General features: G+C 42.2%; 1 protein-coding gene across 21 annotated transcripts in view; it reads right to left on the bottom strand.

Annotated features, from left to right (window-relative positions):
* MATR3 (matrin 3) overlaps window positions 1-16,217 on the bottom strand; it is a 48,475-nt gene that overhangs the window by 20,360 nt on the left and 11,898 nt on the right. For 3 of the 21 annotated variants that reach the window (XM_070075045.1, XM_070075047.1, XM_070075046.1), the window contains 2 exons: window positions 16,046-16,113; window positions 3,748-3,823 (listed from right to left, as the gene is read on the bottom strand). Coding sequence is in view for 1 of the 21 variants with exons in the window: in XM_008254906.4 (XP_008253128.1) it covers window positions 11,711-11,758 (48 nt within the window). In the remaining 20 variants the exon portion in view is untranslated. Of the gene's footprint in view, window positions 1-3,747; window positions 3,824-11,710; window positions 12,130-16,045; window positions 16,114-16,217 lie in introns of those variants that run through there. The other 18 variants (XM_008254906.4, XM_070075055.1, XM_008254901.3 and 15 more) reach the window with 17 other exon arrangements.

Below are 16,217 nucleotides of genomic sequence, written 5' to 3'. Positions count from 1 at the left end.
GAAATAGGAGACCATCTAAGGAAAAAAAATCCAGATACAGGAAATATAGGTGATTTAAAGAAGGGAAATCTCCCGTCAGCTTCCATCAGTATTCATTTAACACTCAGGGCTAAAGCACCTCTAAAGCCAAAACAGGTTCAAGTAAAATTGAGATTTTAAACAGACTCCTGTAAGCTTTTCTTAAGATTAACAATCACCTAAAAAATGGTATATCTAATTTCAATCCCTCAAGATATATCTGGATGACATTATTTTCATTTTCTTTCTTAAATCGTTGTCATTGTACCCCACAAACTTACGTAAGAGTTTTACAGAACACTTACATAGGATTCCCACAAAATATTTAGTTAAAACACATACATAACAAATGTCCTAGGTAAAACAGTTTTATAATTACAACCACAGAGGCAAAGTTGAAGTTGCATGCTACAGCATTCTATTGTGGCATTGCTTAGTTAAGTTTTATATATCTGATCATTCATACACCTATGTTAAACTTTTATTACACTAAAAAACAGCAATATTCAAAAGTTACCAGTCTACTGTGGGACCATTCCTACTAACTACAAATTAAAGCAAAGATACATTGGACGGATACAGTGGCAGAGGAAAAAAGTTACAGGCAAGGAAGATTTAGACTAGATTTTTAAAAAACAGATGTTAAAAAGACATAGAAATGCTACTAGAGGTGGCTGGAGAGTTACAGAAGATGTTTTTGCACAACCAAGAAAGATGAATTTGAGAAGACACCAAAAGAAACTAATTCTACATGAGATCCACTAGCCAATTACTTAAGCTTTAAGATCACTGAACTAAAGACAAGAGTTAAATGGGCTTCATTGGATGAAAGTTTTTTGTCTTATAAACGTTATATAGAACAGTGGTACAAATACTAACACTGATATGACCCTCTAAATTTTCATGTGTTTATTTTTAAAAATAATTCAAAGCCTTTAGAGGGTTTTTCAGAATTGAAAATTTTAAGTATCAAGGTTATTGATAATTGTTAGCTCTGACCTTGATGTTTGCAGCCAAATCTTTTAATTTAGTGAAAAGATAGCCTTTTCAAATAACTACTCTTCTCCCTCATAAAATCAAAATGTATTACGTTCAAAAATTTTAAATAACCATATTTTAATGATACTTGGTTGTCAGAGATCTCAATTTTTTGATACCTTGTCTGAAAACAGTGGATCTGCAAAAGGAAAAGTTAAGAGAAGGCAAAAGATGATGATCTTAAGACAAAACATAAAATGGATGTCAGAAAAACTCAGAAAAGGTGTAGAACAATGTAAATCTCAACACAATGTAATTCCATGAGAACAATAATATTAAAGTTTTTATGATACTCTTAAAATAGTGCCATACAAAGACATTAGAGTAATATTAATGAAAGTCAGATTTTTAATTAAAGCAGGCAAACCAAACTCTTAAAAATATTTCTATTAGAAGAAAGAAAATGAAAGAAACCAGACATGACAGCACTGTTTAGAAAGCATTTATGGAAACAATTCCTTTAGTATCTTTGGGACAACGTTAACCGTAAGATGTATAAACCATTTTTAAGGGCTCATTCACAGAGGACCTGCTGCCTACTAGTAAAGTTAGTAAGATAGTGAAAATGATACTGCTTAGGTTATGTCAAAACTCAATTTACCCATTTAAGATCACTATATAACGGATTCTAATCAGTGTAAAACCTTTTACTTCCAAAAGATAATCTACCTCAAACCAGGAAACATTAACAACATTATCCATAATTTCACTTTTTAACTGTCATTTACTTAACCCAATAATCAAATTTCTAACAAAACTTGTCTCTACTGACAATTCCAAATAATTAGCTTATAACTTAAATCTATTTCATGATATATTTTTTTTTTTTGGACAGGCAGAGTGGACAGTGAGAGAGAGAGACAGAGAGAAAGGTCTTCCTTTGCCGTTGGTTCATCCTCCAATGGCCGCTGCGGCTGGCGCACCGCGCCGATCTGAAGGCAGGAGCCAGGTACTTATCCTGGTCTCCCATGGGGTGCAGGGCCCAAGGACTTGGGCCATCCTCCACTGCACTCCCTGGCCACAGCAGAGAGCTGGCCTGGAAGAGGGGCAACCGGGACAGAATCCGGCGCCCCGACCGGGACTAGAACCCCGTGTGCCGGCGCCACAAGGCGGAGGATTAGCCTAGTGAGCCGTGGCGCCGGCTCACGATAAAATTTTAAACTGACTTAAAAATGTAAGCTTCACATTCATCATTGGAACAAACATTATCCCAAGAATGGTTAAGAAATACTTCAGTCAATATTCTACCCTCACTCCATGAGTATGTTCTTTATTGGATTTTCCTTCCCAACTACAAAGTGGAATATTTAAGAAAACGGTGAAAATCTGACCTATCCTGGAAGTTGATGGAAAATAGAAGCAAATGGTTACTCTAGATTTAGATTTCCTATGTAAAACACTTACTAGTCTTAGTAGTCTTTCAAAGGGCTAATATACTCAGCAGGAATAATAAGAGAACAAACCAACTTTAGTTTTTTACAGAAAATTGAGAACTTCGGTTTCTAAATCTAAAATAAAAACGCTGTTTTTTTTTTTTTTTTTTTTTTGACAGGCAGAGTGGACAGTGAGAGAGAAAGAGAGAAAGGTCTTCCTTTTGCCGTTGGTTCACCCTCCAATGGCCGCCGCGGCCAGCGCGCTGTGGCTGGCGCATCGCGCTGATCCGAAGCCAGGAGCCAGGTGCTTCTCCTGGTCTCCCATGCGGGTGCAGGGCCCAAGCACTTGGGCCTTCCTCCACTGCCTTCCCGGGCCACAGCAGAGAGCTGGCCTGGAAGAGGGGCAACCGGGACAGAATCCGGTGCCCGAATGGGACTACAACCCGGGGTGCCGGCGCCGCAAGGCAGAGGATTAGCTTATTGAGCCACGGCGCCGGCCTTAAAAATGCTGTTTTTAAAGGTATTCACTACTGCCATAGGAACTTTGAGCTATATTAACTGCGTAAAATAATCACTTCTCAAAAACGACTAACTTTAAATAATTTAATCACAAAATGAGGTAATCAGGAAAACACCTCTTCTTGATATTTTAGCCTTCTAAAATCTTACATAAAAATATATAAACAGTAAGACTATATCGCCTTCTAGCATTTTCTCCCTATCCATCAATAAAGTAAAAAGGCACTAACCATGTCACCATAATAGATGACTTGGAGAGCTGACTATCAAAGCAGTATTATTTGGAAAGGTAGCTGCTTGACTTTTGTCATCAATCACAAAAATAGTGATTCTAGTGGTCAGGACTTTTAAACCAAACACCTTACCCTTTTCAACTGAACTACACTGTAGAGTTAACGGTTCTTTAACTCTTATTCAACTTATTTTTAATGACTTAGATATATTTTAATGTTATTCAGCTGACATCATTAAATGTTTTCTCAAGGTCTTTAACAATTATTTAAGGGTCTACTTCTTAAATGTATTATCTGAAGAGTGCTCAATTTTTTTTAAAGAGTTTGAGTCACTTTAGAATTTTATACTCTGTGTTCTTGGGTGCTATCTCATCTCAGTATGACATACATCTTCGAGTTTAACAATCTAGGAAGTAACTTAAGTAGTAAACCCCACAGGATATAAAGAACATCAAAGCTTAATTAATTTCAGTTTTGTATAAAGCAGTATAATGTAGTACCACAAATACTGGAAAACAATTACTAATTTGTTTAAAGTGCTTTAATACTACTCAAATCTAACAGACCTGGATTCAACTTCTATTCCAATTCAGGATCCTTAGTCTAAGGATAGACAAGAGTGTTGCACAGTGCCTTCAGCTGCTGAGAAGATAGAAAACTTCATGTTAATCAGTACAAGGAATTCCTATTTAAACGTGGAATAATATTTAATTTCTTCTTAAATTTAAAAACTTTTCCTACACAATTATCTGATAAAATCTGGCTTTACTTTTCTCTACTTTAACAAAATTAATGGTTTCCTTCAAGGATCCATCTTGCATCCTTTTCCCTCCAGTCACTCAATGTTCTAGTTTTCTTTTCTTTTCTTTTTTTTTTTTTTTTTAACAGGCAGAGTGGACAGTGAGAGAGAGAGAGACAGAGAGAAAGGTCTTCCTTTTTCCATTGGTTCATCCCCCAATGACCACTGCGGCTGGCGCACCGCGCTGATCCAAAGCCAAGAGCCAGGTGCTTCTCCTGGTCTCCCATGCGGGTGCAGGGCCCAAGCACCTGGGCCATCCTCCACTGCCTTCCCAGGCCACAGCAGAGAGCTGGACTGGAAGAGGAGCAATCGGGACAGAATCTGGCGCCCTGAACGGGACTAGAACCCGGGGTGCCGGCGCCACAGGCGGAGGATTAGCCTAGTGAGCCGCGGCGCCGGCCAAAAGCATTTGTACAATACTGATTTCACATATACTGGATTTCTGGAGCTGAACTACCTTCATGTAAATCCTGGTTCTACTACAGAATAGCTGTGTGACTCTGAATAATTACTTAACATCTGCATTTTCCCTCTCATATGTTAAAACAGAAATAAAAATATCAATTTCATAAAGCTATAAAGATTTAATGTGTTAGTCCACATAAAACACTTAGAACAGTGTCTGGCATACAGTAAGTGCTGTAGTAATCACCTTATATAATGTGATGCAATACCTGAGAAATAAAGTAAACTTTTTGTTTTAGGTCAGAATACTCCAAAGGTTAAAAAAAAAAGACTGACCCAAGGACAGCTTTAGGAAACAGTGTTAGGTGCTATAGCATAGTAGATTAAACTGCCATCTACAGAGCCAGCAACCCATATGGGCACAGGTCCCAGCCGCTCCACTTCTGATCCAGCTCCTTGCTAATGCACCTGGGAAAGCAGCAGAGGATGGCCCATGTCACTTTTCTGGGAGACCAGGATGAAGCTCCTGGCTTTGGCCTGGCCCAGCCCTGGCTGTTGTAGCCTTTGGGGAGTGAACCAGTAAATGGAACTCTCTGTAACTATGTCTTTCAAATAAATAAAATCTTAAAAAAAAAAAAAAAAATCCAGATTTAAAGACTGGTAGTAATTTTGACAGTTAAAGAAGTGGATTCCAGTCAATAAAACATCTTCCTTCTTCACTGTCTACTGCAACCTGTCTTTAAATGGGTACTGGAAATCCTTAGTCCTACTTTTCAGCTGGCTTCCTTGCTTCTATACGCACAGTTCACCATCCTGTTCAAAAACCTACCCCTTAGCACATGAAGTCTGCATTACAGTTTTTACTGCTTTTCACATATTGGTTCCATCCTACTTCTCTGTCCCACCACAACCTAACGTATCATAGAAAGATCTACCGGTTATTCCATATATAGTATTTGTGTAAATAAAATCAGCTGAAATGTGTTCCTGCTCTCCTTCAAATAACACTAAGGTCCAGGGCATCCTCCTTAATCATGCACTGTATCATACATCGAACAATGTATGCAACCACACAATTATAAGAACAGAAAACTTGCAAAGACCTCAAAAACTTACCAGCTAATTGTCAATGTACACCCTCTACAGTCCCTTGCTTTTAAGTTTTACAATTGACTGTACACCTTTGAAAAGTTTCATTAATAAATTTTGCAGGAATTGACAGTATTTGTTTTCAAAAACCAACTCAACCACACATATACAGGACTTAAGCCTACCTTTTCACTGTGATACCATTATACATACACTTATCTGTTCTGCAGATGATTGACATCAAAGCTATTTCTGGGGTCAACAAGGTAAAGCAGCGGGTTAAGCCACTTGCAACACCAACGTCCCATGTCAGCACTGGTTCAAGTGCAGGCTGCTCCACTTCTGATACTGTGCCTGGGATAGCAGTGAAAGATGGCACAAGTGTTTGGGCCCCTGCAACCAAGTGGGAAACCTAGACCTGGATGAAGATCTTGGCTTTAGCCTGACCAAAGTAGCCACTTGGGGGAATGTAACAGCAGATGGAAGATCTGTTTCTCCTTCTCTCTTAACTGTCTTTGAAATAAACAAACAAGGGCTGGTGCTGGGGAGTAGGCACCAATAAAGGTTCTTGCTGCTCCACTTCCAATTTCAGTTCCTGAATATGTGCCTGGGAAAGTATCAGAAGATGACCTAAGTTCTTGGGCCTCTGCATCCACATGGGAGACCCCAGAGAGGCTCCTGACTCCCAACTTCGGCCTGGCACAGCCCTGGCTTTTGTGGCCACTTGGGGAGTGAACCAGCAGATGGAAGATCTCTAACTCTGCCTTTCAAATAGAGAAATAAATCCTTTTTAAAGATTTTATTTATTTATTTGAAAGTTACACAGAGAGAGGAGGAGAGGCAGAGAGAGACAAACAGAGGTCTTCCCCAATTGGCCACAATGGCCAGGGCTGCAGCGATCTGAAGCCAGGAGCTTCTTCTGGGTCTCCCACACACGTAGTTGCAAGGACCCAAGGACTTGGGCCATCATCTTATAGTGCTTTCCCAGGCCATAGCAGAGAGTTGGATCGGAAGTGGAACAGCCAGGACTCGAACCCGTGCCCACATAGGATGTTGGCACTGCAGGCAGCGGCTTTACCTGCTACACCACAGTAAATAAATCTTTAAAATAAACAAATCTTGCATCTCTCTGTCTCCGAGTGCTTAAGCACAAATTTTACTTCTCTGTGGTGCTATTCCAGAACACTACAGTCCACACATACAGATCCAAGTATTAAAACTGGTCTGCTATGGGCCAGCACTGTGGTTTAGTGAGTAAAGGCACCACCTGTAATGCCAGAATCCCTTATCGGTGCCAGTTTGTGTCCCAGCTGCTCCATTTCTGATCCAGTTCCCTGCTAATGGCCTGGGAAAAGCAGCTGAAGATGTACCAAGTGTTTGGGCCCCTGCCACCAGAAAGAAGGGAGACCTGGAAGAAGTTCCTGGTTTCAGCTTGGTTCAGCTCTGGCCATTGTGGCCATCTGGGGTGTGAGCCAGCAGATGGAAGATTTCTCTCTCTCCCCCTAATTCTCCACTTTCAAATTAACAAATCTTCAACAAACAAAAAACCCACAATTGTTTGCTGGAGTGGGCATATGGCACAACAGATAAGACCTTGCTTGAGACATCCATACTCCATCTCATCCTGAATGCCTGGGTTTGGGCCCCAGCTCTGGTCCTGATTCTTACTAATGCACACCCTGGTGAGGCCACAGATGATGGCTCAAGTCCCTGCCACCCACTTAGGAGTCCAAGAATGAGTTCCAGGCTCCTAGTTTTGGCCTATCCCAGCCCTAGCTGTTGCATGAACTCAGGCAGCAGATGGGCGATCTTTTCTCCTCACAGGAAAACAGAATTTATTGAAGTGCTAGTTCATGTCCTAGTTAACCTGTTTCTGATCCAGCTTCTTGCTAACACACATGAGAAGGCAGCACGAGATGGCTTAATTGGGACCCTGCTACTCACTTGTTAGATCAGCCAGTTCCAGCTCTGACATAGCCCTGGCTGTTGCGGCCATTTGGGGAGTGAACCAACAAATGGAACTTCTCCCCCCACCTTTTCTTGTTGCTTTGCCTTTCAAGTAATAAATTTTAAAAAGTCATCTAAATAACATCTTCTCAGAAATATTTTATGCACAAATGCTTGTATTTCTTTGATCATTCTTCCCAACTACTTCATGAGTTAGCTGCCCAAATAATCTAAGTTCCTACATATGGCTCAGGTTCCTATTCTGTGACTCACTATATCAAAAGAAGGTGTTTAATATCTTAATAATCCCCATAAAGGAGAAAAATAAGCTCAGAAACCATCTAGAAAATTTTTAAAAATTATTCGTCTATGAATTGAAAGCAACAGATAATCCTGGAAATCAAAGAGGCTATTTGGACCACAGTATTAATTATATTCCATATTTGCTGCATTTACTGCCAGCCCAGGACACCTACAACAGGCATTTTTATGTTTTCTCTACACTCGCTGGTAAGCACTACTTCTCCCACCTCTCAATGAACACCCTGTTTTCCTATTAACCTCTTCTGCCTAAGAGAAATAACCACAGGTCACTGAGATACTAGATCAATGAAAAGGCCAAATACAGCATTTTTTATTTTCAGAAAACAAAGACAACTGTTTTATACCAACTACCTTTTAAATTTTGGAATAGCTTAAAAAAATGTCTTAAATGTTAAATTCCCATTACTACTTCATGTAAACTGCATTTATTTTCAAAGAGCCTTGAATTCTATCTACATAGAGAACTGGATAATGGTACCACAGCCACATTGCATCAAAGACACTCAGCAATCCATCCATACAGCCCTGCCAGTATAAATATCCAAGTCAGTAGAGATAGCAAGCCATCTAACAGCAGTGACTAAGCAAAAAACTAAAGTTGCACCCAATTTTTGAAATCACATGTAAAAATCCTTTAAAGCTATTGTTATCCAGTGACCTTTGCCACAGGTAAAGGTTTTTAATCAAGAATTTTAAAGTTGGTGATTCTAGTCATCTAATGAGAAAGGCTCACTATAGTTAAGAACTATAAGGGCTGGCGCTGTTGTATAGTGGGTAAAGCCACCACCTGCAGTGCCAGCATCCCACATGAGCGCTGGTTTGAGTCCTGGTTGCTCCACTTCCAATCCAGCTCTCTGCTCTGGCCTGGGAAAGCACTAGAAGATGATGGCCCAAATCCTGGGGTCCTTCCAACTACGTGCGTGGGAGACCCAGAAGAAGCTCCTGGCTTCAGACCAGCACAGCTCTGGCCACAGTGGCCAATTGGGGAGTCAATCAGTGGATGGATGACCTATCTGCCTCTCCTCTCTCTGTTTAACATTAACTTTCAAATATATAAATCTTAAAAATTATAGCACTTTACTACACTACACTCCATCCTGCAACCCCTCCACCCACTCGATGAATCTTGCTTGTACTGTCCATCCCAAATGTCATTAGTCATTCACTTTTAGAACCTGTGGATGGGGGGGTGGTCTTGTGGCATGGCGGGTAAAACTGTCTCATGTAGTGCCGGCATCCCATGTGGGCACCATTGGAGTACCGGCTGCTCCACTTCTGATGCAGCTCTCTGCCATGGCCTGGGAAAGCAGAAAATGGCCTAGGTGCCTGGGTCCCTGCACCTGCATGGGAGACCTGGAAGAAGCTCCTGGCTTCAGATCGCCCAGCTCTGGTTGTTGCAGTCACTTGGGGAGTGAACCAGTAGATGGAAGATTCTCTTTCCCTCTCAGCCTCTAACTCTCTATAACTCTGCTTTTCTAAATAAATAAATCTTAAAAAAAAAAAATTAAACAAGAACGTGTGGGCAGAAGGGCACGATAGTTTCACAGTAATTTTAACTCAAGGTGGATTATGAAAACAAAAAATAACAAAATACTAAAAGTTGTGCTAAGAACCATCTAACAAACCATTATCCAATTCTTGAATATCTTACTCAAGTGCTATTTTTGTCATTCCTGTATATTCTGCTCTCCAAACCTCAATAAGCTGGTCCACCTCTATTCCAACTCTTTTTAAAAATATATGCAATTCTAAAAAATAAGCAAGAGATTCTAATTTTAAGTAGTTCTACCATTTTTTTTAAATTAGAATAGTAAATGTAATTTCTTCTGTAATCATCAGTAAAATATCAGGAAGGAAATACAAATAATCCATAACACTGACATCTAGAAGTAAAAGTTCTTGGTGTGTCTCTACTTTTATCTTATACATTCCTTTAAAAGTCAAAACAATCAAATTTGACAGCATCTTAGCTTTGTTATATTTTCCCTTCCAGTCAATACCGTCCGTATACCATAATCATCTTCCCATTATTATCCTCCTAAAACATTAAGTAGCAATTTCTCTTACAATAAAATTAGTAGATTCCCATAAGTTGAATCTTCAGATTTTTATCACATTTAATAACAAGTATTAACATTTAGGCACACATCTTCGTCCTCTAAGAATATTATTTCCATTTAAACCTATTTATGAAGGCTTATACCATGGAGTCTGAATCAAGGTTGGAATCAACACTGGCAGCATGTCAGTTGTATAACCACTACACAGCCACCATTTCTCTGGGCTCAAACTTCCCTTCTACAAAATTAGGCATTTGAACATAACAGGTTTTCCAGTTAAATTGTTGAGTATTCTAATTAAATGACTTGTACTATTACTTCACATTTATATTTCCCTGGGAGAATTAGCAGACAGACTCCCTTCAACATAGAAGCTCAGATATGGAGTGGTTTAATCCTTTCAAATTAGTTCAAATGCTACATAAACGCTGGACACAGGCAAAAAAGGGAGATATCTAAAGATAAAATGAAAGCAAAAACTGAGCTATAATGTTAATTGCCATGGAGTTAATGTAAATTTTAAGAACTTCAACACAAACATCTGGCTAAATTTTTTCAAATCTTACATAACCAACCAGAATAATCTTCATATAGTACTTCAAGGTGGTGTTTAATTTGGAGTTTGTAAAAACATTCCACCCAGGAGTAAAAGGTATCATTCAGAGCGTTTTCACAACCAAAATCAACCTCCCCAGCTCTTCTTGATTTCAAAAACATTAGCAAAGTGCAAAATGTAAATCAATGAGCCATTACTAAAACAGTTTTTAAAAGATACATTTTCCTCTTAACATTAACGAACATTAACGAAAATAGCCTGAAGTATAATCTTTGCCCGCATAGTCAACTGTGCTACTTTTCCTGGGAGAAAAACGTATTTTACCAACTATTCTTAAACCAAGCTTTAACACAACGCAATAGAAAATCTCATGACCATCTGCGAAATCAACGACTCTGAGGTTAATCCAACGCGCTAGAAAGACCAGAAATTTCAGAACCAGTACAACCGTTCTAGAAAGGTCTGGCTGAGTAACTGTAACTGATCCAATAGGAATATTCCACAGAACAGGGCCACAGCGCGGGATAAACACCTAGGGAATATTCATCCACGGTCAATGTGGAGCACAGAACACAGCACAGCGCTGGCTGTGAAAAGAACAACGATGCCTCGACTACACCGTGGGACTCCAAACCCTTTGTCTGGAAACCGGAAGGTCCCACATCACAGGATCCTCTCTAGAGGAACCTGGACTAATACATTATTTTGATAAAGAGAAAAAGAATGTAAGGCGACCGACTTAACAAGACCAAATCTCCTGCCTCGTCCTGTACCGCAAAAAGCTTAATCCCCAACGCAATACGGAAAACAGGCGTTAACGTTTCATTTTTCGGCCATTTTTACGCGATGGGGGGTGGGGAGGAATTGTTCCAGATGTCCGGCCAAAATAGCGCGCGCGTGTGGGCGGGGAACGGGGCGGCGAGGGGGCGCCACGAAGCGATGGGAGAGGAGGGCGTGAGGGCCGCGACACCAGCAAGCAAAGAAACGTTACACAAACAGCTACAGCTAAGCTTCTCCCAGCCTGCGAAATCCTCCATTTTGGGGCACATTTCCCTTAGTGAGAAGGCACACGCGTTCCTCGGGGCCGGCACTACCCAAGACTTCCCTATCCTGACTCTTCTCCCCAAACGCCAGGCCCCCAATGGGCAGTCGGTCCCTCAGGCCTCGAGCGCTCCTCCCTCCCCCTCAGCGACACGGCCCGCGTGTAACGGGCTCGTCGTCCCGCCCCCGCCCACAGCGAGCCTGGGACGCGGGAAGCTCGGCAGACGAGCGGCTCTCGGCACCCCTGGACTCTCCGGCTGCACCCCGGGCCCTTGACTGACTCGGTGCCTCCCTCCGGGGCCGCTCACCTCCGCCGCCCGAGGAGACTGCCTGCGCCGCCACTGCGCTCCTAACATGGCGGCCGCCGATCAGGCGGCTCACATACGCAGCGCGGAGGGAGGCAGAGCAGGCGAGCGGGAGCGAGCAAGAAAGGCGCGCCGCCGGCTCCCCGCGGCCCCTCTCGCCGTCGCTGCCCCCTCCCGGCGGACGCGGACAGCCCCCGGCCACCCCACCCCGACTCTTACCCGCTTCACGCCTACCTCAGGGAAAGGGAGAGGGAAAAGGAGAGCTACCTCTCTCCCAGAGAGCGGGACGCAGAGGCTCCCACAATCCCCCGCAGCAACGGCGCTGGCAAGAGGTGGTGGTGGCGGCTGCAGCCCAAGAACAAACCCACTCTCGCGAGAGAGCTCGCCCCCACCCGCGCCGGGCTCGGTTCGGCGCGCGCCCGGCCCCGCCCCCTATTCGGCGCGCGCACCTCGTAGGCGCACTCGCCCGCGGCGTTGTTCCCTGGTCAATCCGGCCGGCGCGTTCCTCCCTGCCGCTGAGGCGGGAAATGGAGGGAGAGCCACAGTTCTCAAGTTCGAGTCCCATTGCCCAAAAGTTTTTTTTTAATCCCTAAATAATACCTGCAAATTTTAAGTGCAGTGAGCCGTAGAAGCGATTCGCATGTATCGCTGGCCCAAAGACAACTTATTCTAATTAGTTGTCCAAAATGGGTAGGAAGAGCCAAATAATATGGGGACAGAGGCAACTGGTACCATGTTAACTGGCTTTTAAATCCCAGGGATTCAGTAGAACAGTCGTTGAGGGGGACATCAAGCACATTTCCCCGAAAGACTACTGCTGCCATTTGTTGGACTTCACTGAACACAAAACACCCTTGGCATTGAGATACTGGTTCCAGTTCACTGTATGGGATTTGGATTTCCTTTTTCAGTTGATAAAGGAGATCCAATTTAGCTGCAAGTTTACCAAACCACCTTCACATAACTCAGCGTCTGGAAGGCGGAAATATTTCGAGCAAATTAATGATTAACTAATTATGGAATGATTAGTAGGGATTTGGCAATGCAGTTCACATGCAACCTTACAGTAACCTTAAAAGATGGCTACTTATTTTGCCATTTGATAGATAGGAACACTGACAGGAAAAGTTTATATAATCGGGGTCAGAGTAGGTTAAGACAGAGCATCCAATATCAGACTGTCTGGGTTGGAGTTCCAGTTCTGTCCATGCCAGCTTCTTGCTAATGTGCACTTTGGAAGCAGATGATGGCTTAAGGACTTGAGTCCCTGCCACCCTGATGGAAGATCCACATCAAGTTCTGGGCTCCAGGTTTCTGCCTGGCCCAGCCCCAAGTGTTGAGGGCATTTGGAGATCCAGTGATTGGATCTTTCACATTGCCTTAAAATGCATACATGCATACATATATATGTAATTGATCAAAGGTGACAAAGGTGGTCGTGTCTTGGAGCCTCTCAGACAGAAACTGAAAACAGCGTAGCTGTTAACCTCACATATGATGGCCATTTGCTATATCTACAAAATGTGCCGCAAGCCCATGATTCAATTATACTTTACCTCAAGCTAATTTTGTGAGAAAGGGTTTAGGGAGGACCCATTTTGTTAGCATGCTAGGCCTCAGGGAAACAGCAATAAACTAGACAAAGGCTATCTTCTTTGCCCTCATGGAATTTACATCCTATGAAGACAGTGAACCAATAACAATTAGTATCTCAGTATAAACAGGTAGCAGAGTAACTGAGGGATGGCAACTGTCCTCAGAACAAGTGTGAGCTAGTCTATCATCTGACCAGTAGCCCATTAACTAGGTGAAGGTAATGAAGCAATTTATGGGCAGAAGGGACACCATGTGTGAAAACCCACACTTTGGCATATTCTTTCATAGGTGGACTCTGGGAAACTGCAGATAAAGCTGGAAAGGTAAGAAAGGGCAATTTCCCTGGGGTTACAAATTCAAATGCAGGACAGCCTCTTGAAACCTGGTATAAACTGGTGAATATGTACCCTAGTTAATGGCATTCAAAATATATGCATAATTTTTGGGCTGGTGATGTGGCAAAGTCATTGCCTGTGATAATGACATCCCACTTCCAATCCAGCTCCCTGATAATGCACCTGAGAAAGGCAGCATAACCTAGCACAACTGGCTCCTGCTTGGCTTGGCCCTGGAAATTTGGCCACTTAGGAAATATACCATCGGATCAAAGATCTGTCTGTCCCTTCCCCCTCCAATATCAAAGTGGAGCAATTTATTCAAGACATTAAATATAATCTTTTGATTGTCTCTTGAAACAAATGAGTTACAACACACAAGGTGATTTCTTGGCTTTCCCAAAGAGCGTTGGGGTGAGTGGGAAGGTCAGGGGATGGGGCAGAACCTGGAGACTGATGACAAAGAGCCACATCTGGCAGAAGCCAGAATCCCAGAGTGGTGGAAGGAACATTTTAGCATTTGACAACACAATCAGGAAACAAAAAGGAAGGTGGTCTCCCTCTGTCTTTCAAGTAAACAAATGAATCTTTTTTTTTTTTTTTTTGCTTTTTAAAGATTTATTTGAGAGGCAGAGTTACAGAGAGGAGACAGAAAGTCTTCCATCCGCTGGTTCACCCCCACCAAATGGCCAGTACAGTTTGAGCTGAGCTAATCTGAAGCCAAGAGTTTCTTCTATCTCCCATGTGGGTGCAGGGGCCCAAGGACTTGGGCCATCTCCTACTGCTTGCACAGGCCGCAAGCAGAGTTGGATCGGTAGAGCAGCAGCTGGGATATGAACCAGTGCCCATGTACCACAGATGGAGGATTGGCCTACTACTCCACAGCAACAGCCACAAATAAATCTAAAAAAAAAAAAATAATAATAAATAAATAAAAATTAAGATTAGAACTTTTACAACCTTAGACTTATATCCTAACACTTTTAGGATTTGGCATTTAGTAGGATTCATCAAAGGCTAGTGCTCCCCTGTACCCCTGTAGAAGCCATGTTTAAGCTAGCTTTTGAAAACAATTTTTTGGAGATCCAAATCTTGGCTCTTTCCCACGAAAAACATGATCTGCTTTATACTCTTAAAATTAAGATTCCAACTGATCTTGGCTAAGCCTTCCCCTTGACTTGTCCTCATCGCTTTTTTTTAAAAATTTTTATTTGACAGGTAGTTACAGAAAGGCCTTCCTTCCATTTGTTCACTCCCCAAATTGCTGCCATGGCCAGAGCTGCGCTGATCCGAAGCCAGGAGCCAGGTCCTTCTTTCCTAGTCTCCCATGTGAGTGCAGGGGCTCAAGGACTTGGGCCATCTTCTGCTTCCCAGGCCATAGCAGAGAGCTAGACTGGAAGAGGAACAGCCGGGACTAGAACGGGCGCCCGTATGGGATGCCGGCGCTGCAGGCTGAAGATTAACCTACTGCGACACAGCGGTGGCTCCCATCTAAGATTATTTGAAAGGTAAATTTAGAGATCCCCCATCCACTGGTTCACTCCCCAAATGACCAGAACAGCTGGAGCTAAGCCAATTTTATCTAGGTCTCTGTGGATGAAGGGCTCAAGCATTTGGGCCATCTCCACTGCCCTCCTGGATATATTAGGAGGGACTCTTGACCAGTGCCCATATGGGATACCAGCATTGCAGGTGGTGGCTTTACTGGACATGCACAGCACCGGCAGGGAGCTGTCCTCATCTCTTAAATGAATTGGACTCTGGTGCTCTGGCAGACAGCAACATGATTGCCTCTCAAATCTCAGTTCAGATATGCAAATACTCATGCTTGCATAAAGCTCTAATGCCATCTGGTGACTGTGCAGAGAAGAAAAGTCAAACTTTTGTTATAGGAGACACAGAGCTCAGAGGATCATCAGAAAAAGGGACAAGAAACCAAAAATTAATATTAGATTTCATTCACCAAATCCTTATAAAAGACATTATACAAAATTGGGAATATAATCATGGGAAATACAAACTAGATAAGCACCCACTTTTTTCTGCATGGCTACAACCTGTACCAATACTATCAAGAATATCTTGCATTTACTTAGAATGCTGCCTCTTTATCAAAATTTCCCAATGTCTCAAGTACAATTTGGAATGCCTTGCCTGTTCCATTCATGAGTTACCAACTCAAGCATCAAGTTCTACCCTGTCTTCTTTTTCTAATGTTTCAGCATCTGTGGAGATTTATATTCCGTTATCATTCTAATTTAGATTATAGTTATTTTCCTGCATGAATGTTAGAATCAACTTGTTTAGTTGCTGAAATAAACGTTTTTATTGCGATTGTTGTAGACAGAACCATTTCCATTAGAATTGATATCTTATGTTGACATTTTTTGGACATGGTATGACTTACCAGTTAACTATTTTCATCACACAAAACTTAACTACAGATGCTCCTTGACTCACGATGAAGTTACATCCCTGTCAAAGGAAAAGATTTTTAAGACAAAAATTAATTTAATGGGTAAATATCTTGCCTAGCAGTTCAGGCCTGTGGTTGGGATACCCACATCCCATATCAGAAT

The sequence above is a fragment of the Oryctolagus cuniculus genome, chromosome 6 (assembly GCF_964237555.1).
Source record: "Oryctolagus cuniculus chromosome 6, mOryCun1.1, whole genome shotgun sequence".
NCBI classification, from domain to species: Eukaryota; Metazoa; Chordata; class Mammalia; order Lagomorpha; family Leporidae; genus Oryctolagus; species Oryctolagus cuniculus.
This window is presented reverse-complemented; position numbering and strand designations above follow the sequence as displayed.